The 26,582-nt window shown below is 41.9% G+C and overlaps 1 protein-coding gene across 10 annotated transcripts in view; it reads right to left on the reverse strand.

Moving 5' to 3' along the window:
- Positions 1–23,452, reverse strand: part of PHF21B (PHD finger protein 21B) — a 181,889-nt gene extending 158,437 nt beyond the window's left edge. For 7 of the 10 annotated variants that reach the window (XR_014168479.1, XM_081911761.1, XM_081911757.1 and 4 more), the window contains exons 1-2: positions 23,331–23,452; positions 22,427–22,492 (exon numbers count right to left, since the gene is read on the reverse strand). Coding sequence is in view for 9 of the 10 variants with exons in the window: in XM_081911761.1 (XP_081767887.1) it covers positions 22,427–22,492; positions 23,331–23,384 (120 nt within the window). In the remaining variant the exon portion in view is untranslated. Of the gene's footprint in view, positions 1–22,426; positions 22,493–22,814; positions 22,987–23,330 lie in introns of those variants that run through there. The other 3 variants (XM_081911759.1, XM_081911760.1, XM_081911762.1) reach the window with 3 other exon arrangements.
- Between the last annotated feature and the right edge of the window lie 3,130 nt (positions 23,453–26,582).

Consider the following 26,582-nt stretch of genomic DNA (forward strand, 5'->3'; position numbering starts at 1 on the left):
AGGCGTGCCTGGAGTTGTTCAGCAACCACTCGCTCAATCACCTTGCCCAAGAATGGAAGGTTTGAGACTGGGCGATAATTGGCCATCGTGGCCGCATCTAAAGATGGTTTTTTAAGAAGCGGTTTAATAACCGCCTCTTTCAGCGGGTCTGGGAAGGCTCCCTCACGGAGGGAAGCATTCACCACCCCACGAAGCCCATCGCCCAGTCCTTCCCGGCTAGCTTTTATAAGCCAGGATGGGCAAGGATCCAGGAGACAGGTGGTTGGCTTCACTCGTCCAAGCAGCCTGTCCACATCCTCGGAGGTAACAGATTAGAATTGATCCCACACAACTTGACCAGACAGGACTCTAGCACTCTCCCGCCCCGGCCCTGCTCCCACGGTGGAGTCTACTTCTTCCCGAATCTGAGCGATTTTATCTGCAAAAAAATTTGCAAAATCATTGCAGGAGAACATGTGGCCCGTACTGGGCCCCGATGTTACAGGTGGTTCCGCTAAATTGTGAACCACCTGAAAGAGTCTCCTGCTGCTGTTTTCTGCAGATGCAATAGAGGCGGTGAAGAAAGTCTTCTTCGCCGTCGCTATCGCCACTTGGTAGGCTCGACGTTGAGCTCTAACCTGTGTCCGGTCAGATTCAGAATGAGTTATCCGCCACCGGCGCTCTAGCCGTCTCAACGATTGTTTCATTGCCCTCAGATCCGTGGAAAACCACGGGGCTCTCCGGGCTCCATGCAATCGGAGAGGGCGTTCTAAGGGGTGATCGCCAAATTCCTGGACTTGGAAAAATGTTACATTTGAGAACAACCCTTACTAACTCACATTCTATTAAGGTAGTAATAACAGCAATAGAATACTGTGGTACAATAGCTAAGCATGCCTCTGTTATCCTCTCTAATCCCTCCCCTTGACCAGGAATGTTATACAGTGAAAAGATTGCTCAGAATATCGTTCAGAGACCTTCGCGAAAAGGGTGATAAAAAACCTATTTTATGTGAAGGAAGTTCATATAATGAACTTATTGCTAAGAAAAAGATAATATACCATCAGAAAAAATGGACCCACTTAATAAATGCAATAAAAAGGAACATTCATAAAACCATCTGGCAAATAACCTCTGGCTACCTCTCTTTTAACTGTACCTACTATTCCCTCCCAAACCTGGGTGGACTATTTTAAAATATTCATCGCTTTACCCTGCTTTCTTCCAAATGCTGATGAACCTATCCCTTCTAATATACCAAACTGGCCCCTTGTAAGCTCAAACAAAACTATGGAACTTATTGCAGAACTAAAACCCGGTAAGACCCCTGGCTCCGATGGGATTTCTGCTGAGTCCTGAAAAGTATGCAGATTAGTGGGCATCATCACTTGCTAACCTTTTACCAAATCATGGTTAACTTCTGTAATTATCCCAATTTATTAAAAAAAAAAAAAAAAAGGTGATCCTGAGCAGCCATGTAATTATCGCCCTACTAGTCTCCTGTCCACTATAAGTAAACTCTATTCTAAACATTTAGAGCGCTATCTATTGGATTGGATTAAAATGAATAGAATTATTGGCCCTGAATAGATCGGATTTACAAAACAGAAATCAACTATTGATCACTGTCTTTCACTTGCCTTTCTAGCAGATAAATATATGAATCCAAAAGGGGAAAGTTACATGTGGCCTTTATTGATCTGAAAAGTGCTTTTGACTTGATACCCAGAGGGCTGTTATGGGAGAAACTGAATGCTATTGAGCTAGAACCCCAACTACTTTTCTTGACAAAAAAGCTGCACTGTGTGGCAAGTGAAGATCTCCCCGGACGGCCACTTATCACCCAGCTTTACAACTACTAAAGGAGTCAAACAAGGCTATTTAATTTATTTTGAATGATACAAAACAACATCTATTCATTGTGAATGGCCACCCTCCTAGGTTAGGATCTAAGGCAGTTCCCATACTTTTACATGCGGATGACACTGTCCTCCTCTCCTGCACCAGAGTTGGGCTCCAAAGGTATCTAAAAGAATTCTTTCATTACTGTCAAGGAAATCAACTAGCAATTAATTACTCAAAATCCAAGATCTTGGTATTTTCAAAGAGTTGGCATCCATCTAAATGGTGCATTGGTGATCAAGAAATCAAACAAGTTAAAAGCTTTAAATTCTTAGGGATCATCTTTTATTACAATCTAAAATGGGTGACCCATGTAACAGGATAATCAACCTAGTTAAATGCTCTGCAGCATGAATTAAACAATTCTAATTTCTCAATGGTAATCAGAATGTGCCTGCAGTGGTTAGGGCCTATAGCGCAAAAACTGTTTGGCAACTCCTTTATGGGATTCCCTTATGGATAACTAACTTTAACAACAAAGTTGAGGGCGTACAGGCATCCTTCTGACAAATTCTAGGAGCTCCAAAATGTGTCTTCTGTCTGGCTATGTGTGCAGAGTTAGGACAGTATCTCCTAGAATCTAGGAGCTGGATTATGACTTTCAAATATTGGCTAAAAAATCATTTTAATACAGACCCAGAAAGTTTACTAACTTCTTAATTGAGAGATACACATAATTCTACATGGTTTTATGATATTACCCTCAAACTCAGATAAATAGGGATTGCAGTAGATTCCCTTCTTCTATTTGATGACTCACAAATCTTCTCTTCTCATCAAACAGAGGCTGCTAGATCATGAAATCCAAAAACTGTACCCCTCCCAGCCTTTTGTATGTTCATCTGCTTACTTAGAATCGCAGCCCCACCATGGAGTAATGCCTAATTGCTTTTATAATTTAGATACTCCATCAAATCACAGAGCTTTTATGCTACTTTGTCTAAATGCATTCCCCTCAAATGTTTTGTTTGGAAGGTTTCGGGGAAAACCCCTTCCAGGACAGATTCTGTTCCTTTAATAAGAAAACACCAGATACATCACATAATTTTGGATTGCCCTCTTCTCGACACCCATCGCAGAAATCTCCTAGTGACTTCCTAGTGATTTACAAACAGTCTGTAATCCAATATTTGTTGAGGGATGATATTCCCAAAACTACCAAGATTGTTTTGGGGTACTTAGCTAAGATCTTTCAAGCTAAATCTACAGTTGCCTGATTTGTTCCGTGGTGACTATCTAGTCTTTTATATATTGTATGTGTTTGGATTATCAATGTATTTGGATGACTTTGTATGATTTTATTGTTTTAACTTATGCCGATAAAGGCTAGTAGTAGTACAAATCTGAATAAAAAATAAATACAAGCAAAAGGGGTGTTGCACCACCAATAATGGTCTCTCTATTCAGATCTCTGCATCTCCCTTACAGTTCACTGCTATATTGTCTAGGTTCTTCTTTCTGATCTTTTTGGAGGCCAAAGCAAAAAGGGCGACTTTATGAGTCACTGAAGTGTTTACATCGATAAGAAACCATAAGGACCTTCTCCGCCAGGGAGAGACATCTTTCCTGTATGGATGGTGAGGGTGACCTGGCTGCGATATCTGCCACCCCATCGATCGATTGCCAGGGTTGATTCGGCTGATCTGGCTGGCTGGGTGGATGTCCCTTTCCTCCTGCACCAATCCATGTATCTCCTCCCAATGGAAGAGAAGGACCATCCCAGGTAGCAGGAGTGTACCGTTCTTCGGTCAATGGTATACAATAGCTGCGCTCCCTTGCTAGAACCTCCAACAAGCTCTTTTATTTCAAAAATATGCTATTTTATATAATATGCACCAGTTTAAAGGTTGTTTTCCCCACAACAGTTCTGTTTCTCCAAAGCAACTCTATTTTGCAGTAAGTACACTTCACTTCACCTCCAAATAAAGTAAATAATCTCAGATGCCACAGTCGACCTTTCTGTTGAGCCATCAGCCAAAATACCTAAGAAACTAGCTTTCCTACATCCCCAAACTGGCCTGGTCCCCTCAAATGCAGTGGAAGATACTGTCCCTTCATCAGTGTTCAACTTATTGGTCAGCTTAAGTGTTTGAAGTTGAGGAGGTGCTGAGAGGGCCTTAGTCTTATCTCTGAAGCTGCTATGCTATGCTGAAGCTTACCTAGCTGCTATGCTGAGTTGTTGATCTGTTGCACAGCAATAGATATAGATACTGAAGTTGTCCTGGCTCCTGTTGCTTCCTGGTATCATAGCAGCCCTGTTGCAAGGTTTCTTCACACAGTGAGTACCCTTTCCAAGCCCAAGAGATACTACAGGTACCATCTTGTCCTTTGACTCAGGCAGCAGAATGACTTGAGCTGGCCCTGGGAGTAAGCCGAATTCAACTGAGTGAAAAATTCTGAGTAAATATGCATAGAGTTTGGGCTATACATTTCCGAGCACAATTCAAAGCGCTGGTGTTGACCTTTAAAGCCCTAAACGGCCTCGGCCCAGTATACCTGAAGGAGTGTCTCCACCCCCATCGTTCTGCCCGGACGCTGAGGTCCAGCGCCGAGGGCCTTCTGGCGGTTCCCTCATTGTGAGAAGCAAAGCTACAGGGAACCAGGCAGAGGGCCTTCTCGGTAGTGGCGCCCGCCCTGTGGAACGCCCTCCCACCAGATGTCAAAGCGATAAACAACTACCTGACATTCAGAAGACATCTTAAGGCATTCAGGGAAGTTTTTAATGTGTGATATTTTAGTGTATTTTTGGTTTCTGTGGAAGCTGCCCAGAGTGGCTGGGGAAACCCAGCCAGATGGTTGGGGTACAAATAATAAATTATTATTATTATTATTATTATTATTATTATTATTATTATTATTATTACTATAGCAGCAGAGTAAGTAACCACGGAGACCTCTGGCCTGTTCTGCCTGGTTTAAAAAGAGGACAGGGCCCCTACAATGATAATAGTTGTGCAGAAGATGATATTTCAAATGGGACAGTTTGTCATGTCTTCTTTTGCATCCGGTCATCCCAGTTGTGTCTCCCTTGCCTTTTGTGGAGTAAAACCACAGTCCTCCTTCAATTATTGAATTAACTCCTCGCATAATATAAATTGTTCTCTTGCAGCATGCAGTTTAAGATGTACTACCAAAACAGACAACGTTGTGACAAGCAGTTCCTTTACAATGCACCACCACAAAAAGCACCAACACGAAAGCCCTGGGTCCATGTGGCATCACAGATGAAACGCAACATGTCCCTCTGCCACAGCCTGGTGCAAAGCATATCCATGAAAACTATGCAAGCATAAAACAAGCAAATTAGCTGCAGCCCTCCAGCTCATTATACATCACCAAGTTGGCCCTTGTTTTAGAGAAATTGGCTATTTCAAAACTAGAGCAAGGGGGAGGGGTGCATTTGTATTTCACTGAAATCAAATAAGCAAGCCAGCCAGCAAACAAACAAAAATACTCCACTATTCAACAATGATCCAGTAATCTATACCTTACATCAACAGTGACTGCAGAGCCATGGGACAATTAATGCAAGAGGGCAAAATTCTTATTGTAAAAATATGAATTTTCTCCTTCCATGTTGCTTCTCAACAGGCGTAACTAATTTTTCTCAAACTTTGCTTGGAGCAGTCAATATGTGCTCCCCATTGCTTGGAATTAAAAAGGCATCTGCCATGCTTCTAAAATATAAAATCTGGCCTGTTTTGAAGGATGCCCAGAAATGCTAATGTTTTGCCTTTCTGGTTGCTGACACTGGTCCTATTCCTGACATTTTCCTGAGTTCACTTGAGGTCCAGGCATGGCAAAGGCTGTATATTCTCCAAACCCATAGCAGCACAGAAGAACAGCAGAAAAACTGGCCAGCATGTAGTGTTGATTTGACAGTGCCAATAGACCAGTACATCTGCTATTCTTAATAACTTACCCCCACACTTTCAGTACCACAAAAATTTGCCACAAATCTTCTCTGTTCTTATAAATATATGTAGTAAGGATTTTGCTTAGTACTGAGCTATATATAGTTTTAAAAACATTTAATATAGGATGGAGTTAATTATAATATTTTATCTGATATATTTTAAGCAATATATTAGAAAAGTTTGTTATAAGGCAGCCCTGTAGCCAGGGTGGGCAAAACAGGTGAACTCCCCCTCCCCCAATTTCTCCCCCAATTTTGTCTTTTACATTTGTGACATGACAGACCATTTAATGTTCACTTTCCCTGACTAAGGGTGGATTTTTCATGATCACACTCATCCTATAATCATCTAAGCATCCCCCCTTTTGGGGGAAACAGTAACACCACCCTTGAAAAGTTAAGTATTAGAATTTTGTATTATGGGCTAGACTCCATCCCTTGGTCCTTTCTGACCTCTGCTTTTCAGTTTCAGGGATGTTCTCTACCCAGCCAGCAATAAAGAAGCACATTTGTTCACCTGAAGTAAGGAGTAAAGAGTTTGTTTATTCTGCAGTTATTATGATGAGTAGAGCAGGATTGGGTGCTTAATGCTGAAAACTTGTCATTCAAAAAGCTTTCTTGCATGTTTAATCAAACATTTAAAAAAGCTTACAAAACAACTATTATGCACTTAATATTTTATCAAGTTAAGGACTCAATCTTATGGACTTCCAGACTTCCACAATAAAATTATGCATATTGTTCTAAGCACCACTCTCCCTACAAAGCTCGCATTGTAATGTGCTCTTACTCTGTTTCTAAATCCTCGCTTTCATACGGGTGCCATTGTGATACAAGATTAAAATTGATTTTTTTAAAAACAAGCTCCACATGAGTTTTTAACTTCTTACCCCATAAACTGTTTTGTACCCTCTTGCTCAACAAGCCAGCCCCCCCCCCCATGGAGAGAAAGTTCATATGGGGAAGATCATAGAATCATAGAGTTGGAAGAGACCAGAAGGGCCATCGAGTCCAACCCCCTGATGGCGGTAATCAAATATGTATTAAAGCTTTGGAAAATCTCATTAGGCCAGGATTGTCAATACAGTGCCCCTAGGCACCCTTGGGTGTTGCCAGAGGGCTGTCAGGGTGTCCACCAGGATATTTGTTCCCATCTGCACCAGATTACCATAAAAATGGATGTGTATTCAAGAGCTCAGACCCTAGCTCTGCCTTGTACAGCTGATAATTAAAAAAAAAGAAAAACTAAGTGCATTTTGACTGTAACTAAGCTACTTGTTAGAATTGCTCTAAAACTCTACTCCAGATAATTTGTATTTCTGGTGTAGCTGGAGTTGTCTGGAGTAGCTCTACATTAAAATTAATGAAAAGACGGTGAATCCTAGAGCAAAGGCCATCAATCTCTGCTTTGGGATTGTGTGATGAAGCACTATGAAGCTCTACAAGTATTTCTCTTTTTTAAAAAAATGAGAAATGTGCCTTCTTTGAATTCATATTCTCTGAAAGCCATTGTCCTAGATATGTGGTGTCTGACAGACTGCCCGAGAGCCAAGGCTGTGAGGAGGTCTAAAGTTTATTTAATCAAGCATTTGTGTTACACCCTATCTGGGGTATCTTATGTTTCCATAGAAGCAGGTACTTGATGCAGATGGAAAGGTATTCTGCACATACTTAAGGTGACTCTAAGTTTTTATTATTATTATTATTATTTCATGTTTTCTAGGACTGAGCAATGGTACTGCAACGAAGACCCTAGACTTTAGTGAACTCTGGCTCAAATTAAGTCTCAAAGCTTTGACTCCATGAGCAGGGTCAACTTCTCTGCTCGGCATTCTAGTTTGGCCAGACCTACATCAGTCAGGTCGCTCTGCGTTCTGCATTAAGGGCCAGCCCCATGACATTTCGGCATCATTAGACTATGGGGATGAACTTGAGAATGAGCTTGCAGCAATAACAGGACCAGTCAACACGTTTTCACTTTCTGAAGAGTCTATTCTCTTCCTCAGGGTGACACGGTACAATTTGGGGAGAGGGGGCATTACTGCAGACATACCATAATGTATGAGGTAATATTTGCCTTTTAAACTTACATACATGCTGTATGGAGCACAATATGCATAGGTAATGAGGGATCAAAGTTCATATCTAACACTACAGGGATGTACCACAGGTACATACAGGGTACCCACAAATCTTGTAACTTGCAAAACAATCTGAAAATGCTAATAAAGGCCAGACCTCAAGCTTGGAGCTCTCGTTACTGGAGCTCCTAAAAGTAAGCACCTGACTCCTGCCTAGTTAGGAGACCACTTGGAGTCAAATGTAAGCCACTCTGAGACTTCTGGAGGAACAATAAAATACAAAGAAAGAAAAATACATCTGATGGTCTGCACGGTTTGAATTGCATATGATTTTTTTTTTCATTCATCAGCCATTGTTTTTATCATCATTAATGTGTCTGGTACTGTATGGAATACTGTAATGACAAGAAAAGATTGGTCCCTGCCCTGATGAATTGCAATCTAGAATGTAACTCAGAGAAGGTCATAGAGGGAGGAGAAGGAAGGGGCAGGGATAAAGAGGGGAAGAATCTACCTTTGGCAAAGGGCTTCATGGAAAAGGTGTGTTTTAAGCAGCAATGTAACAAGAGAGGAGCAGCTTCAAATGGAAAAGAATGGAAGAGTCATTTTGAAAAGCAGGACATTTGGGGCAGGTTCAGAGGAGAGTGCAGGAAATGGAGAAGTGAAATGTAGGGGTTTCACATGATACTAAAATTAGCATGAACAATCCAATTTCTGTAGAATTGATCTGGGAAAAAGAGAAACAAAAAGTCACCTGAAAAGTGGGTGGAAAATTTTCCTGTTATTGCCTCATTCAGAAATCATTACCTACATACCAAAATTCTTCCTACCGAATGCCAAATTTTAATTTTTGATGACTTTTGTCAAATTTGACACCTAAATGCCCCACTGGAAGCAATATCTGTTTAAAAAAACTAATATGAAAGGCAAGTGGGCGACTTACAGAGAGCTGTTACCCGAGATGGAAAACCAATTGAAATTGAAAAAAAATTCAAGAGATAAGACACCTATTAACAGATTGGTTATAATATCACCAATTAAATGACATATTTAGGAGTGATAAAGGAGTGGGTTTGGGGAAAGAAATTTCAAGGTTTGAAAAAAGAATTATTAGAGAATAATGAGAAATTGTTATCGAACATTTGTAAGCTACTATTAGACTGGGACACTAAAGATGAAGAGGTTAAAGCTGTAGATACACTGGGCAAAAGTTGTGGGTTACAATATATCTTTTAATTTATGGGAGAAGTTGTGGAAAGAGGATTTAAAATTTATGGCTTGTTGTACATTGACAGAAAACTACATGAAAATGATGTTGTTGTTGTTGTTTTAAAATAAGAAACTATGACCACAGTATTTAGCTGCCTGTTTCCAGCTCTGCATATCTATGATTGCATGAAACATCTTTCCAGCTGTAGAATGTATTATCTTACTTTCCCACTTTCAGAGCCTGGCAAATTCTGTTAAGCTACATAGTTCAAGAAACTAATAATTATTCTTATATCTGTGTACTTCGCCTATGTTATCTTGATGGAATCCTTACAGCAACCCTGTAGGATAGGTATAAGAGCACTAGCCCAGATTGGGAAAGGAGGCCTAAGGATGGGAGGCATTCCCTTATTGAAAACCATGTACAGAATTTTTGGAGCAAGAGGAGTGAGAACTGGGATGCTCCTGATCTGCACCACTATGCTACTGCTACACTAACTAAGCTTGGCTAGGAGTAGCTCAGTTTTCCCTTTTACTTTCCTCCATCATTGAACCTGTTTCAGGCATCACAATCTTTCTTCCTTCATTTTCTGCCTAGTCAGAGTGGCTGGGGAAACCCAGCCAGATGGGTGGGATAATAATAATAATAATAATAATAATAATAATAATAATAATAATAATAATAATAATAATTCAGTGTACAGGGATGCAAAGAGGAACAAGCCTTAATATTACGCATGCATTCCTTTACATATTAAGATGCAATGAGAACTTGTTCGTGCCCGCTATTCAGATTTCATGTTCCCCCTTTAAAAAAATTAAAATCTCCAGCACACAGGATAGCATCTTCATCTCAGAACTTTTCGTGCTCCATTGCAGCCTTACGCTGCTGTTGCTCACACCTTCAATTGATGATCCATTGTGATTAAGCATGTCTCTCCATATGCGTGGGAAAGCAGGGTGGGGAGATGAATCCTGAGTGTCTCTAAAAAGTGAAATGCTGCACTCCTACACTCAGTTTGGCATACTAAAATTGTCCGCTTTTCACCAGCCTTGGTTATATTATTCATGCAGACTGCACTTAGCTTCCCATTGTTCCTGCTCTCATTGTTAATAAATGAGTCTTTGCTTCATCCAGGACTGGAACCTCCTTTAAGAACCATCCTCCATCCCAACAAAGTAGATGCTTATTAGAATCAACTCCATTTAATTCATAGAGAGCTCTATGCGTAGTTGTGCTTCTGGAAACAATGTCCCTTCCATGTATTCTTTAGGATCAGAAATACAATGTAAATTTAGCCTTTGCTGAAATAGGCTGCCCAAGTTTCTATTTGCTTCTTTCAAAGTTGCAGCAAGATTTTGATAAATTGGGGGCTGGATAAATTGGAGGCACAAGATTTACTGTAAATGAATAAAGCTATGAGTTAAAAGCATTTGTTGTAGTTTCTTCTTATACCTCATAGCAAACAAAGCTACAGATTGTGTTAACCAGAAAGTTAGTAAACTTTGTTCACAGTGTGCTTTGCTTCAATTGAGTTTAAATTCCTCCTTGGCGACTAATCTTACTTTAGTAAACTTGTGTCCGGTCACTATCTTTTAGTCTAACCTGCTTTACAGGGTTGTTGTAAGGCTAAACCAGGCTTCCTCAAACTCGACTCTCCAGATGTTTTTGGCCTACAACTCACATCATCCCTAGCTAGCAGGACCAGTGGTCAGGGATGATAGGAATTGTAGTCTAGAAACATCTGGAGGGCTGAGTTTGAGGAAGCCTGGGTTAAATGATGTGGAGATTATGTACATTGATCTGAGCTCTCTGGAGGAAGGTATGGGGTAAAAATGAAATAAAAAGGTGTTCCAGCTGTTTCTGACAAAGAGTGCACTCAGGCCTTACTCTGCAGTATATTTTTTAATGGTTTTAAATGGTTACTATCCAACACACCAGTCTACACCACCTTTATTTGTAGACACGGCTGTGTGATGGCCCATCTTTTTAAAGCTAACTGCCTTTTCGCTAGCCAGGCTGTAAGTTTCATGATGGCTTTGCTTTTCAACAGTTCAGGTTGTCGCTACTAATTCTGGTACCTGGACAAGATCTTGATGCATTCTACAGCTTAAATTATTTTGGCAATCCAACTGTAAGTTAATAAAACAAGGGAATGAATTGTAAAAGAGAAGAATAAGTTAATCACATGGCAACTTAATCGCTTTGAGCTTCAAAGGACATCCCACTACTGAGGTTCAACTATCGAAGCAGAATCCCAGGGGCTGAGAAAGAAATGGAACTGTGTTTACTGAAACGCCTGTATTCTGTGGTTAAAATGAGTGGTTTCCCTCCCCCATTCTAAATCAGCCAACTGGGTTCTCTCACATGCACAGAGGTTTGGGAGAGAGAAAATGATCGCATAAACCATCTAGCAAAGACAACCAGGATCAAAATGTATATCTAAAATGTTGTTTCAACATAAAGCTATATGTCTAAATCAGGTTTCCCAGCTCACACATGCGTTTTCATGGAAACCTAAAGTTATTTGCCTATAATCAAATGCTAAGGGAAGACACTGAGCAATTTGCCATTGCTCAAATTGAGCACAAATGCACTTGATAACTTTTGCACCTCTCTTGCCTTGTTTGCTGTGTCTGATATATACAGTGAAAGCTAAATCGAATGTTTTGTGTACTAGCCTATGTGCCCTTCAAAAGGGGAGGTCACTTTGGTGTAATTTCCCCTCCCCCATCTCCTCTGCCAGGGTGACAGTCTGATCATTGCTACTCCTGTGTCAGTTCCGAATATTACTGAGTACAGGGGGAAATATGACCCAGCGTTCATGTTCCACATTAGTCTGATTCAATCAAATGCCTTTCTCCTCTTTTCATTTTTGAACAAAAGCTCTCTGAAGACAAGGTTTGGCCAACCTTAATCATGCTGAGTAACGTTTTGCTACTTGATTAGTGCCAGTGAAATCATGGAGTTGACTGCTTGATTTGACGCTCTGAAGGTAAGGCTCCTGAACCATAAATGCTTCCAAATCAACTGTGTTTCAAAAGAGCTGAAAAGTGTCAGTTTTACAAATGTGCACACCCACACGCAAAGCAGAATCTACAACTGGAAGATACGTTTACATTTTAAATCATAGGGTGCTTGCAGTAAAAGGAGAAAGGGATTATAAATGTCCCAGATGTTGTATTCAAATCAGTTTTAGCGCAGAAGAAAGGGATTAAAATAAACCCACTAGGAGTTGATAATAAATAATCAAGGAACCCAGAAACTGATGTGCCCCGTGAATATAAGCCGATGTCGGGAAGAAGGAAAGGTGGGGGGAGGGTGTTGAGATGAAAGATGAATGCAAGCAAGCCTGTTCATTTTAAACCCGGTCCCCATTCAGAATCCTCAGCCCTCCCTCTGCTCCTCCTAACATAGCCAGCAAAGCACAGTCTCTAAGATAGTAAATGCCGTTTTCATCAACTAACAAGGCAGAGCACATACAAATGAACCAATCAGGGGGTTTGAGTGAGCTATCAGTGCTAGGAAGCAGCTAGTCTGCATATTCCAGTTGAGTCACCACAGAGAAGAAAGTAGAAGTGGGGGTGGTGAAAAGGGAGAAAATAAATTACTGTGTGCAACTCCATCTGCAAACTGCTTCTCCGCACTGGTATGTAATAAAATGTGTTGCTAAGATACGAGCTACTAAAGAAGTTCATTAAAGGACACTTTAAACAAAGCTGCCAGACTCTTTTCCCTTTAAAGACTGCTTATTTTGTTCTGTCCCTTATGATTATAATTAGATCATCTATATGAGGATTGCACTTCATTCAAGCCTACTCAGCAAAGAATGTTAATAAACCCACGTAAATAAGGCATGTGCACATATGATCTCTCTTTCTCTCTGTGTATGTGTGGTTTGTGCATGAATATGAGTTATGGATGTTTGGCAGGTGGCAGAGCAATAGAAACATTAGAGGTTCAATGCTTTTTAAAATAATAATAAAAAAGAGGAATGCATCTCTGCAGTCACCGCTTTCCTACTTATTCTTCTACTGTAGATTTTTCCCAATACCTTACTTTTATACACTGTGCCCATACCTTTTCAAAATATATATCTTAGCTACAGTAAACTGGAACACCATGGATAAGTTTGGCAACAGCATCAATGTTCTGTGCTAGAGCTCATGACAAAGACTGTATTATATTGCATTCAGTGGCTCCCAATTAGCTAAATACTTATCACCAGCCCACAAGATGTCCTAGATGTTTGAGCATTAATGCTATAGGCCATTTGAACCAAAGTTTTGTTGTCAAAGAGGCTCTGAGTTTATCAACACAGTCTTAGGTCTGTTGATTTCTGTGGGTCTACTCTGCATATGACTTTCACTGGAAATCACCCAAGATACTTAGAGGTTTAATTTGAGGGAGAGGATAGGGAGAGGAATGAAACATCATTCCCAGAGGGATTTACATTTTTTTAAAAAATACATTTTTCAATTCAATTGCTATGTTTTCTTTTGGGGGTCTTCAATCTATATGAAATTATAAAGAAAATTATGTGCATGATGTGATTCTGCTCGAACAGAGAAAAGGCACCGAGTGTGGTACAGGTACAGAATCCAGCTTCCTGAAAGCTTCATTTTTTTTTGTTTTAAAAATAAGGTTTCTAGTCCTTAAGTCTGTGAAGAAATAACTGAAAGTAAGAGAAATAATACAAATGGGCTATTTTGCATAATGTATACAGGCCACAGAATGAAACATTCATTGGAGAGGAATTTGTACAAAACTGTCATTTTCCATTGAAGAGGTATCTATAATCACCTGCCATGTTAAAAACAGTTTCTCTTGTATTTCAGTTACTAGTAAATATTATATATATTTTAATTATACCTTTCAAACTCACTTATGTGAGCATATTACTTTTCTGCCTGAATGAGATCAGGAAAATTATACACTTCCATTTCTAAATCAGTCATCCCTTCTCATCTTTTTTTATAGAGAAAATCTTCAACTCACCAATAAATCTTTAAGCAATCTCTATTCGTTCAAATAGCTCCAGAAAGTGGAAATTACAGAAAATACACTTTAAGCTGCACTGCATGTGAAGGTATCAATGTTCTCATTTGACTTCTGTAACTCAAAATGCAATGCACCTCCTTTTAAAAAGGAAAACTTTTGGTAACCCATTTTTATGGCCCACTATTGAATGGAAAAGCAAATCCTTTCCAGATTACAAATAAAAATATTGCATCTCTCACGGAGGGAATGTTAATGTAAGGAGCTCTGGGAAGAAAATCCTTGAGCAGGGATTCAAAGTTTCTCTTTCAAGCCCAATTACATACTCCTGTTGATTAGATGTAAGCAATCAGCCAAATTTTACATCAAACATTCTGTAGCCACAACTGCTATATTTAAAATCCCTGGAGCCAATTTCAGCTGGGGTGGGGGTGGGGGAGAGCAATTTCTCAAACACTCAAATCAACACAGCAGATGATTCCTGCAGAGGCACAAAGCTTCCACTAGAGAGTTTCATATCCTTAGAGCAATCTCAGTCAGATCTTCTTCTGTTTTACTTTCTGTCAAGGAAAGCTTTTTTCCCTTCCATCCTAACCTTGAGTTTCAGGTTTAGCTCTTCCAGGGTTAAAATGTATTATTTCATACAGGGTTTCCTTTGTTATATTAACCATAAGGGGTTGTGTGTGCTGTGTTGAAAGCACAGCATATATTAGATTTCAATAGGTGCTTACTATTGGCAGGCGGAGGTTGTAGCTAGAACTAAGCCCCATCAGCAATTTCATATAACACTCTAAAAGTTGCTACTACATGACAATAAGTAGCTGATTCAAAAAGAAAGAAAGAAAGAAAGAAAGAAAGAAAGAAAGAAAGAAAGAAAGAAAGAAAGAGGAAGGAAGCTTAAGGAAGAATATTTTATACACAAGTAATTTCTAATCATGGTGCTACTTTTAGCAAAAAAGACTTTTTAAAGTGTTAATTTTTTTACTAAAGTTAATATAACTACCTAGTATATATATATATTTTAAAATATACACCCCAATTTGCATTTCCACTGGATTCCTTTCGTATATATATCTTAAGTTTGCAGTATGGGCTGCATAATTTCTTGAGGATAAATTCTTGGAACTTCCTCCAAAGTACAGGGCTACGGTATCGGTTTATCATCTATAGACAAAATATCCTTATTTGACACCATGGAGCCATACAACTTGCTACTCTTTTTCTCAGTTAAACATTGTGAAGGGATTTAAATCTCACTGGGAAATTGTTTAAACAATTGCTTAAGTCTCACACAGAAATCAGTGGGACTAAGATTTCTGAACTGAGGGATAGCTCTGACCAAAAGGCAGTGAGACAGTGCCACATCATTTAATAGATATAACAAAATCAGTCAATACCCACCCACTACTAGTGCAATCATAAAGGACCTGCCAGCACAGATCGACAATAGCATTGATACCATTTCCCAAACTCTAGAGACAGAGTATCATAGAAGATGGAACAAAACTGAGGGCAACCATTCAACAAAGCAGCAGTGATACTGGACTTGGGTTAAGAAAAAAAAATGCTGGAGTTGGTCACAATGGTCTCAGCTCCATGCTGAGGCTTTGGCTATGTCACTATGTTTCAGCTTAACTGAGGTTTTTGAGCAGAGGTTAGCTGACCATCTGTCATGGATGCTTTAGCTGCGGGGGTTGGACTAGATGACTCTTGGGGTCCCTTCCAAGTCTACAATTCTATTATTCTATGAAGTACGAGGGACTTATCTCATAGGGCTGATACAGTGATAATTGAGCCAATGAAACATTCTTGCCTGCTCCAAAGCTTATCTAAATAAAGCTTTAAGTCCTCATGACTTCAGTGGGAAACATTTTACCACATGCTCAACTCTTTTTATACAAGTCAAAACTCTTGGGTCCATGAGCTCTTTGGATCCCAGTTGTACTGCTGCCCAGGCACCTTTTGCTACTTCATACATGGATATAATTTTCTTTTACAAACCTGCATTATCAAATACAACTTATTGGAACTTCCTGTTCCTCCATTTCTTCTTTGGCCACACTACCAATATGACCTTCCCTTTTCTTTCTTGGATTAAGCTCTATGTGAATCAAATTATTAAACCAATGGAAGATCCATTGAAACAGGACTATTCTTCACCTAGAGTTGCAAGGCCAAAAACCTATTCTGGGTTTCTATAGGCTCCTGAAACAAAGGACTGTCCCTTAAACACAGCCTTATTGATCACCATACTGGACCTAATGTTTGGTAGGGCTGTATTCAAAAGAAAATTGTTCAAAATAAAGCAACATGTAGAAACACTAAAACTGCTCATGAATGCCACATTAACTGACTGATTTAGCCAGAGTCCTATGCAAAAAAATTAAGCTGGAAATTAAGGTTTGCTATTTGTAGGCCTGAAAATATACTGAAAGAATAATTGCTAAATGGTGCATGATCTAAGATTAGGTCCCTACAAAATGCAGCACACACAACAAGTTTTTTCAGTGCTCATGCTATCCTACCATCAGCTGTTCAATAATCAATTTTGACTCACTGCAGATTAGCTGTCCTCAACATGTAACAGGTAGCAAATATCTTTAAGCATTAAACAAGAACAAATTCTAAACAGCATTGTTGCTAGAATTCCTTTTTCTGAACAGACAAAGACATTGCAAGGAAAACATTACTAAATCACAGAGATAATCATCATAGTCAGTTCCTCTAATGAGGCATCATGGGATTACTGGAGTTATTATAAGAGTCATCTTATTGAAGAAATTCAAAGTTAATTGAAATCAATTGTACTGTTCTGACAGCAGGTGTTTTAAGTGGCTAAGATATCAAAGCGAACTCTTTAAAGCAGTTACAACAAATGTTACATTCACTTTTCTCAACCTCTAGCACTTCCAAGTGAAGAACTACAATTCCAGTTTGCTGTGTGGTGTTTTTTAAAGCAATCTTTCTTCTGCCATCAAGGTTTCTATGGAACAAAAACTGGTCAAAATATATTTCACTGCAGTGGATGGCCTGAGGTTCATCTGCTTCAGGGGTTTATAGAAGGGGAAATTGTTATCCTTAGCGGAATTTCCAAAGTTTAATGATTGGATTTCCATTTTGGCAACTATTTTTCCCAATGACGTGCCAAATCTTGTCACAACTATATAAAACAAAGAAAATGTTTAGCTGCAAATGTATAAAATGCATTCTCTCGGTCATCCTCGATTTGCAAGTCACGATCTTTGTCACGATCTGAGTGGTTCCACTCTACAGTATACATAGATTTTCCTCCTTATAGAAGAGCACATGAAGTCTCTGCACACACACACAGCCCTGGATCATGGCTCCATCTCCTATTTCCCTTGATACTTATATTATCTACTTTATTTCATGCCTAACCAAAGGAATCACTGAGCTCCAGCAAAAGTCATTAATATCTGCTGAAACATGTGTAAACTGTGTTGCCATTTCAAGACACCACCTAGCTAGCTTTGATTTGAAAAGCCCAGCAAAAACAACCCCTTGGAACAGATAATATAATACGCTCCATCAAAGATATAATTTGCCTACACATTCCCAGTGCTTAAGAAGAGCACCTTAATTCCGAGAAGTCTAATGCATCCCAAGAACCTACTTCCAGTCAGATCATAAACACCAAATGACAGTCAACAATTTAATTCCAGATATGCTACCCTCAAAAGGCAAAACCAGCAATAACACTATCTTGGAAGAGTCTGTCAGAGACTAATGTTGATTTCTATGTAGGTAGTAAATTACAGCAAAGAAGTGAAGCAGCGCCCAAGTGAATGGCATATACATAATGCCTCTCAGGAAGACATATTTTTATTGCTGTGCTTCAGGACAGGCTTCTCTGAATCGAGGGTTCATCAGCAATGAAAACACAGCAAGTCTTCCACATGCTCACTGCTGATTTCTAAGATCTTCTTTACGAGTCAATACTAATGTCAGGTTAGAGTTTAACTGTGCAATTATTAAGTAGGCAGTTCAAAAAAAAGCAGCAAGAGGAGTTAAGGGATGCCTAGTAAGCCCAGGCAAACATGCAGCAGAGTGCTTCAGATGTGCATTTAAAAGGACAATGCTGCTTTTCAGTGAAGGCCTTTTATTTACATATACATGCTTGTTCCTTGACAGTATAGATAAAAATGTTACAGCTGTTCTGTAGGTGATGGGGATTCAAGGTGTAAAAGCATTGGACCAACTAATGGAGTCTTCACACATCATATCTTGTTAAAGAAGAAGTAAACTCATTCTCAAATAGTATTACAATTCATCAACATTCTGGAGGGAGGGGTAGAATATGCAGGTATACTCATGTTTGCACACTCTGGCTTTGACTTTGGGGACAAAACGCAAAATGAAGTATTGATTCAAGATGCATTGGGGGGGATTGCAATCCATCCTTGAAAATATTGCAGGAAGTATTTAAGTCTATAGGAGAAATTAAATTAAATTACTCCAGCTAAGTTGCATCCTATATAAATCCATTTTTTAAATTGGCAATATCCTCAAAACACTTCGCATTTGTTTTTGGAAACCTTGATTTAAAAAATAATAATAATGGATGAAGCCTATTAAATTAATCAGGTGGTCACAATAAGAATCAGATGCATGGAACAAAGAACAGAGAATGATTTCTCCTATCTTCACTATACACCCAGGGGCAACAATCCAGCATGGCACAGCAAATAAATAGGATTTTTCTGTTCTCGACTTTCTACCCTGACTAGTGGAAGTGGTGGAACTCTGAATGTGGAGGCCACTCTGTTAAGCCCCATTGCTGCCCACCAAGAGTTTGAGTTGGTCTCTAACACTGCAATGCCAAATGGGTCTGCCCACAGGGAAGTCAAATTGAGTTCAATGTAACACTATATGTCCAACTAGGCATAGAGGAGTCTATCAGCAGTGGTGGTGCATGACAACAGCAATGACATCTAGTTGTACACTATGGAAGAATTGCAATGGGGTATGTTCCTCCTACATGGGAGGTGTATGGAGTGTTTTTTTGATGGTGTCCTGCTTCTCATAAGCATCTGGTTGGCCACTGTAAAAACAGGATGCTGGAATAGATGAGCCTTTGGTCTGATCCATCACAGCTCTTCTTATGTAGCCTGAATCCAACCCAATGGCCATGGCCAATATATGTGGCTGGTATGGTTACACATATTCTATTTTCTCTTTCAATTAAAAATGAACACAAAACATGTAAAACATAGGGCCTCTGGGTTGGGCAGTCTTCATTCCCATTGATCCCAGATTAGCCCTGTTAAAGTTATGGACTGCAGCCAGAATTTCCATAGCATTTTCACCCAGTCACATTCATGAGTTCCACATTAGAAGAATGTAAAAACAAAAATGGTACCTGAAAGATATGGACAGGAATATGAATAACCTGTACAAGTTAAAACCACCATTCCTAATTCTACTTCCCAGAGGTCTGTTTAAATGTTTCACAGTGAACTCTGTGTCTTTTGGAACAGGGAGTCTGATTTAAAACATGAAATCTAAGCTCACATGCAGCAGTCCTCTTCCATGCGAGGCAAAAATGGGAGGGGAGCTTTGGACCTTTTCCTTGAAGAAATAATATTAATTGTATCAAAATCTGACTCCAACAACTTTGTTATCTGTATTTAGGCTGAGGGTTTAAAACTCCTGTCACTCTTCTCTCTGTGCAAAGGGAGATTTCCTATCTGGCCTCCAGAGGTGACAGTGCGCAGCACAAGAAGACACTGCATCAGCATCTGGTTTTATACCATTGTATAAGTTCTTGTTGCATAAAGCAGGCAGAGGAAGCCTGTCGATGGCATCTGCACTTTTCAATGAAAGTAGCAGTTGAATCCAAGGACTAGTTAGCTCATTGCATAATTTGGAATGGGGGTCTTTTAGTGTAACACACAGGCATTGTTGACTATTTAGTTCACAAAGTGTTGCATGAGATTGGAAATGTCATCCTGCACCCAACAGCTGCATCGAACCCTAATTTTCCAAGTATGTCTCTTTGCCTTATCTAAATTCCAGCATGGTACATAATAAACAGCTCACCAATTACTATCATCATAAAAATTTCAATAGCCTTGAAATAGTTGTTATAATGCAGAGAGGAACAATCACTTTAATGCAGTAAAACCAACCACCACTGACTATTTCCCTTTCAAAGACAGGAAAACATAAACAAATGTATTCTCGGCAGTGTGAGGCTGTTACCTTGCTTTAATAAATTCTCTACTCGGTGTAGTAGTAGCAGAATCAATATAGCACACTGTTTTACCCAACAAGAAAAAAGGACTAACTGCTCTAAGCTGCTGCTTCTGCGCTGCTTCCTTCCCCCACCCCCAAAGAAAAGAAACTATCTGATTTGATTCCATCCAGTGATTAAACATCTTTGTGCTCTGCTGAGTAGGGTATTCTGTCCCCTCCCCCACTAAAAAAAATGGCATCAAAGCAATCAAAATGGTAATGTTAAGCATGAATGGGGGCCCATCCCCCCGCCTTCAAACTCTGCAGACTTTTCTCCATGTCATGAAGAAACCAACACCCCTTCCTCACAAAATGGAAGCTTCCACTACCAAACTGAGCGAGCTGACAAATTCTGGGCTGCGATCAATCGGGACAGGGAGGGAGTGGCGGCGCTGGAAATGCTCGCACACGTCCAGGCGCAGGCAGATCAGATATGCAGCCAGCGTCGCCTCGGGCGCGCATTCAGCGGGCGAGGATGAAAAATAGGCACGGCTCACTTTTTAACTTCCACCACAACTATATCTATGGAGCGGGAGGGGGGAATATTCCTTTCCGCTCTCCGTCCACCACCACCGGCTTCCTCCCTCCCCTCTCCCCGCCCCCCGGGTACGTATGGCGAAGACTCCTGGAGAGGCTGGAGAGGCTGTTTTTAGGCCGGGGGGGGGCGGAATATGATCCAGGCGCTATTCCAAGTTTTGGTGCTGAAAGAACTGCTGCATTCCGAAGGAATCGCGATCGATTCAGCCGAAGGAAAAGGGAAAGGAGGTTGCGCTCTCTCGCTCTCTCCGCCAAAGGGGCTTTTGCAAAGCTGCAGGAGCAGGCGAGGAGGCGGGAGGGGAGGGGAGCCTGGCGAAAGTTGGCTTTTATGGGGGGGTTGGGGGGGAGGGGAAAGGACAACCCGGCAGGTCAGCGACTAGATTTCTAAGCCGCTGCGCGATTCGTGCATTGGAAGTACCGAAAGTCGAACGGGGCGGGGGGGGCAGGGAAGGGGGCTCCTTGTATTGTGTGTGTGGTTGGGGGGGTGTGTGTGTCGATTTAAAGCTCCAGAGATGCTCGGAGAGCTGCTGAGCGTGCCGTGGCATCTGTTCGTGGTGCTGAAACGCAGCAAATCCCCAGCCCCGCGCCATCAGCTGATCTGAACACCAACTCACAATGCGAGACAACTTTCTTTCAGCTTGGAAAAGGGGCGAGGGGAGGTGGGTGGGAATGGAGGGGAGGACGGGGGGATCCGTCATTGCCCCCACGCACACCAGGGTCGCCCGCTGCAAAATAGGAGACACCTTCACAGAGAAAGGCACAAAAAAAGAAAGTTTGTTGGAAGGAAGGTGGGCGAAGGCATCTCTTTCTATAGTGTCTCGCTTCTCTCTCCCTCCCCCCACTTTACCCCCCTCAGATTTGCCTAAGTAGACAAAGCTATGCAGGAGGGGTGCAGGGCTGTGTGTGTGTAAATATATACATGAACTGGATTCCAAAGCCATCAGGTCAGATCAAGCCAAAGAAAGAAGACGCCAAGTGTGTGGAGTGGGGGGGGAGGGGAGAATATATATACACACACACACATATATATACATATCTGTATCTATGGAAGCAAAAGCAGCTTTCCAATCAAAACCAGCACTCAAGGCTTTCGAGGTGGGATCAGTCCCCTTATTCTCAACTCTCTGCTTTTGCACGTTGCAAGGAAGTGAAAACAAACTAAGCAGAAGACCAAATAATTTCCCATATTCCTAAAACATGTCGACCAACTCAAAATGGACGCCTCGGTGTGTGTGTGTGTGTTTTTAAAACGTCTAACTACAGCATATCTCTTTTTGTGTATTATGGTTATTAATATAAACACGGTGCCTGGCAAGGCAACAGAAAACTGGATCCCTCATCTTTAAAACCTTTTCTGACTTTAGGCTCCCTTTAGTAAACATGAGTGTTTTATTCACTGGTGCGGGTATTTTTTTTTCTTCCGGCCAACGCGGATTCTTTGAGAATGTTTAGAAAGTGCTTTGTAAAAGAGAGAGAGAGAGAGAGAGAGAGAGAAAGGAAAGACGAAACCCCATCCACAGACACATAACTGAATCGATTCACTCTTACTTGTTTTTCATTAAGAGCAGCTATTCTCGATTGCCTCTCATGGATTTGTTTCTTAAGATCACCGTTCTGTAAAAATGGCAATAAAATATAGATTAGAGACCAAGTGTAAACTAAAGGCAATTCAGAGGAAACTTGCGCTTAGGAATTGTTCGGGGGCAAAAGCCCAACCGAAAGCATGCACAATAAGGAAAGGGGGTGGAAACAGAATAACCCCCTTAAGTAACAAAGCTCAGCCCGGTCTTCAAAATGAGATCTCTTACTGATAAACTTTCTCATCCTGCTGTCCCAGCAGAACTGCACTTAACATAAGAAAGCTAAAATACTGAAGAGGATGGGTTTTAAAAACACACACACTCAACACACACACACACAACAGATCTGCATTTACCTGTGGATCTTGCTTCATCTGTGCAACTAGTTTCTTTTTAAAAATGCCCCTTAAAAGAAGGAACTAGAAAGAGTTTCACGTGTAATGGATTTTTTAAAATGTGTGTGTGTGTGTAAGGGGGAGGGTGGGGGTCTGGAACAAAGAGGCAAGTAAACACAGCGAGTCAGTTTCAAGCAAAGCTCATAAATATTCAAGTCTCGTCCTAATCTCTCCAACACACACACACACACCCAAGTGCCAACCGCAATGTTAACTCCGGATCGCGACAACAGAGACACACACACACCCACACATGCCAAAACTCAGCCCAACAAGCTGGGAAACTACTTTTGTGAAGTGGTCCCCCCGGTGAAGGGCAGCGGAGGGAGGCTCCCGGAGACTCTCCTCTCTCCCTCCCGCGACCCCCCCCCCGGCCGAGAGACCCTGCGACAAGGAGAGCCCGCGGGGCTGGCTCCTCTCCGAGCCCCTTTCTGGCGGCCAGGCCGGCCCGGGCGGCGCCTCCGTCTCTCTCTTTACCTGGCGACACGGGATTTCCACTTTGAGCGCCTCGGGCAAGCGGCGCAGCTCCATCCTTCCAACTTGCGAGGCACTTTTCGCCCACTTTCCAATCCCCGCGAAGTTCGGAGGCTTTTCCTCTCCCCTCAAGGAGAAGCCACGGCAGGCGAGGCGAAGCCGCCACCCCTGGAGAAAAGGAGAGCGAGGGGCTTCCAGGCGCCCCCCCGTCAAAAAGCGATAACAACAATCGAAAGAAACAACTAGTCAGGCTGCAAAGCAAGTTCTTTGCCTCTTTGCTGAGGGACACGGACAAATCACTCACTTTCCGCCAACCTGGGGGGGAGGCTACCCCCCGGCCGCCCCCCCGGCCCCCTATCCCCATGGGCCCCTCGGCCGCCCCCGCTCCGCCCAGGACCCGATTAATCGCCTCGCGCAGCGCCGCCGCCCCTCCAATGGGGGCCGAGGAGACTTCCAAACGGGAGGGACTATATTTCCTCCGAGTGCGCGCCTTGATTTCACTTTGCCTCGGGAAAAGTTGTGCCACGGCTGCCAATGCTAATTCGGAGTTGCCCGGATGGAGCGAGGCAGGGCGGGGGGAGGAGGAGGGGGAGGCGAGAGGGAAGGAGCCCCCGGTCGGAGCATGCGCGGGAGCAGCAGCAGCAGCAGACCCGGCGAGAACAACGGAGGGATGGAGAGAAGCGCCGAGGCTCCGTGAGAAGTTCGAGTCCCGACGAGCCTGTGGCCCGGGAGGCGCTGCGGGGATGCTCAGCCCAAAGAGAGCTGTGGGCTCGGCTGCCCGGCCTCTCTTGCACAGCCCGGGGCTCCTCGCTGCCTCGGAAGCCCCCTCTCTCCGCAGACTGGCACCCAGAGAGAAGCAAGCTTCTGGCATGGGGGTGGGCCTTGAATGAGGGCCTCCTGCCCCCTCTCGCATGGGACCAGGGCAGTGGATCAGAAGGAAAAATTGCTCACACCACACCAATTGTTTAATTGCTAATTGGAAAGCAAAAGGAAACAACTCGTGGCAGTGCTTGATTTGTAACATAGACCACAACTACTTTATAATATGATCATGGGGCATCCAGGAAGTATAAAACGATGCAGCTACGTGAGAACATGAATCATTTCCAAAATGTAATATTGACTGTCCTTGAATCTTCCCACACTTGCCATCCTCTCCTGTCACACCCTTTGAGAAGCACTGGATGAGGAGTTCCCATCGCCAGCTGCCAATCAGCAAATGTGGTGCAAGTCAACCCTTTCGTCCCCTCCCCACCCAGTCCATCTCTTGATCCTGCCCCTTCCACGTACCTATGTTTCCCCTTCATTCTTTACATGGCCATTCTGTGAGAGGCAGTGCCTGCCTTCCTTGGCCATGTGGCTGAGGCAGGGCCAGCCAGGTTGTGCAGCAGAGGGAAGGGACCCAAGTGGGGCCTTCAAGAGAGGACCTAGAGAGAGGCAGGAGTGGCTATCCAAATAGTGCAGCAAGACTATCAGTGTTGGCGCTCGGAGCTGGAGCGTGTTGACATTTGCAGCAAAACGTCTGCTCAGAGCTAAGGGGGGGGGGGTCATCAGAGCACTTTCAACAGATGATTTTCTCTCCCTCCCTCTCATTCCACAAGTTTTACTCTCTGGATGTTAGGGAGCACTCATGTGCAGCCTCTTTAAGTGATAAATAGAAAAAAGTAACATCTGAAGCAACCCAGAATTGTTCACCTCGCCTATGCAAACATCCCACTTTTTATAGTGGTTTGTGGAGCTTTACCAGTTTAATATTTATTTATTTATTTATTTATATCTCACCTTTCCTCTGAGGAGCTCCAGGGGGCACCCTCCCTATTTTATCCTTGCGACAACAACCCTGTGATGTCAGGCTGGGAATGAGTGACTGCTCCAAGTCGCCCATTGAGCTTTGTGGCTGAGCGGGGATTTGAACCCTGGTCTCCCACTCTAACCACTACACCACACAGGCTCTCCAATACTGGTGTACCTTGCAGAATTGAGAAAATGAATGCAAAGTGTTGTGAACCTGCTTTATAAATGTTAAGTATGAATACCATTAATATCTGAAAACAGCACTTCCAGATAGGCAGGTAAAAGGACAGGAGACCTTGTGGGAGCTGTTTTGGTTGGTGAGTTATAATGAAACAAGGAAATTTAGATAAATTAAAATGCCCTCCTAGTAAGGAGTGATAACTTTGTTTTTGGAAATCTCACATTTTCTTAAATATCTCAAAAAGACACCTATTTCGAAGTTTTACTAATATACAGAATAACATTTAATCTGCATGGTTAGTGAGCAGAGTCAACTAAAGTATTAGAGGCAACTGAAAGTTTGTCTAAATGAGAATGGAAAGGAACACAAAGTTTGGCAAAAGAAATGCAAACTAACACTAAGGGATACAAAAAATAAAGAAAGAAAGAATTTGAGGAACATATTGCTAAAAACAACGTTCAACCATAAAAAAAAATTAAATACATTAATAGCAGGTGACAGACTAGGGACGCAACCAGTTCACCTGCGCTGGGTGCCTTGCTGAGAAAGCACTGACTTAGAAGGGAAGGCGAGAGGCAGGGGGCACCAAATTCTGGCATCGCACAGAGTGCTGCTAAAATTTTAAAGCCCAAAGTCCACCACTGATATAGGTGAACCACCAACAGTCTTTGACCCTGGTTTTCTTCAATAATGACTTCAAATATAAGTCCTGTATACTTTTTTTAAAGTCAAGAATCCTCAAGGTATATTTTCAGCAAGTTCTCCACATCAGACAGTGGAGGATTCAAAATGCCAGAGCCACTGCTGGGTTATGCAGGCCACACTGTCAAGGTTCAAACATTCCTGGTCACAGTTCAGAACTTCAGTGGAATTTGAGGGCACTCTGACACTGACAGGAAACATACTTTATCTGGCAGGATCAAACCCATTGTTAGCAATCCATCAGCCATGCTTCCATTGTCAAATCAAAGGCTACCTTTCATTGTGCTGTAATATGCTCCTATTGTTCTGCTAAGCTATCCCAGTATTCCTGCCAGCCTTTCATCTTGCTGCTAACTTTTTCTCCTCCAGCAAACTCCTTTCTAAATGCACATGAATACTGATTAGAACGAACTTCTAAGCTGCTATCAAAATCTTCTCTCAGGTGAGGACGCACAAACCCCTTTGATATGAGAGGCAGCCATGCAGGCACATCCAAGGGCAAGATTGTCTTCAAATGCAGAACAACATTGTTCCATGAATTAGGACAACTGTTTCTGGGCTGAACTACACTATAAATC

This window comes from Podarcis melisellensis, assembly GCF_964234715.1.
Source record: "Podarcis melisellensis genome assembly, chromosome: 5".
NCBI classification, from domain to species: Eukaryota; Metazoa; Chordata; class Lepidosauria; order Squamata; family Lacertidae; genus Podarcis; species Podarcis melisellensis.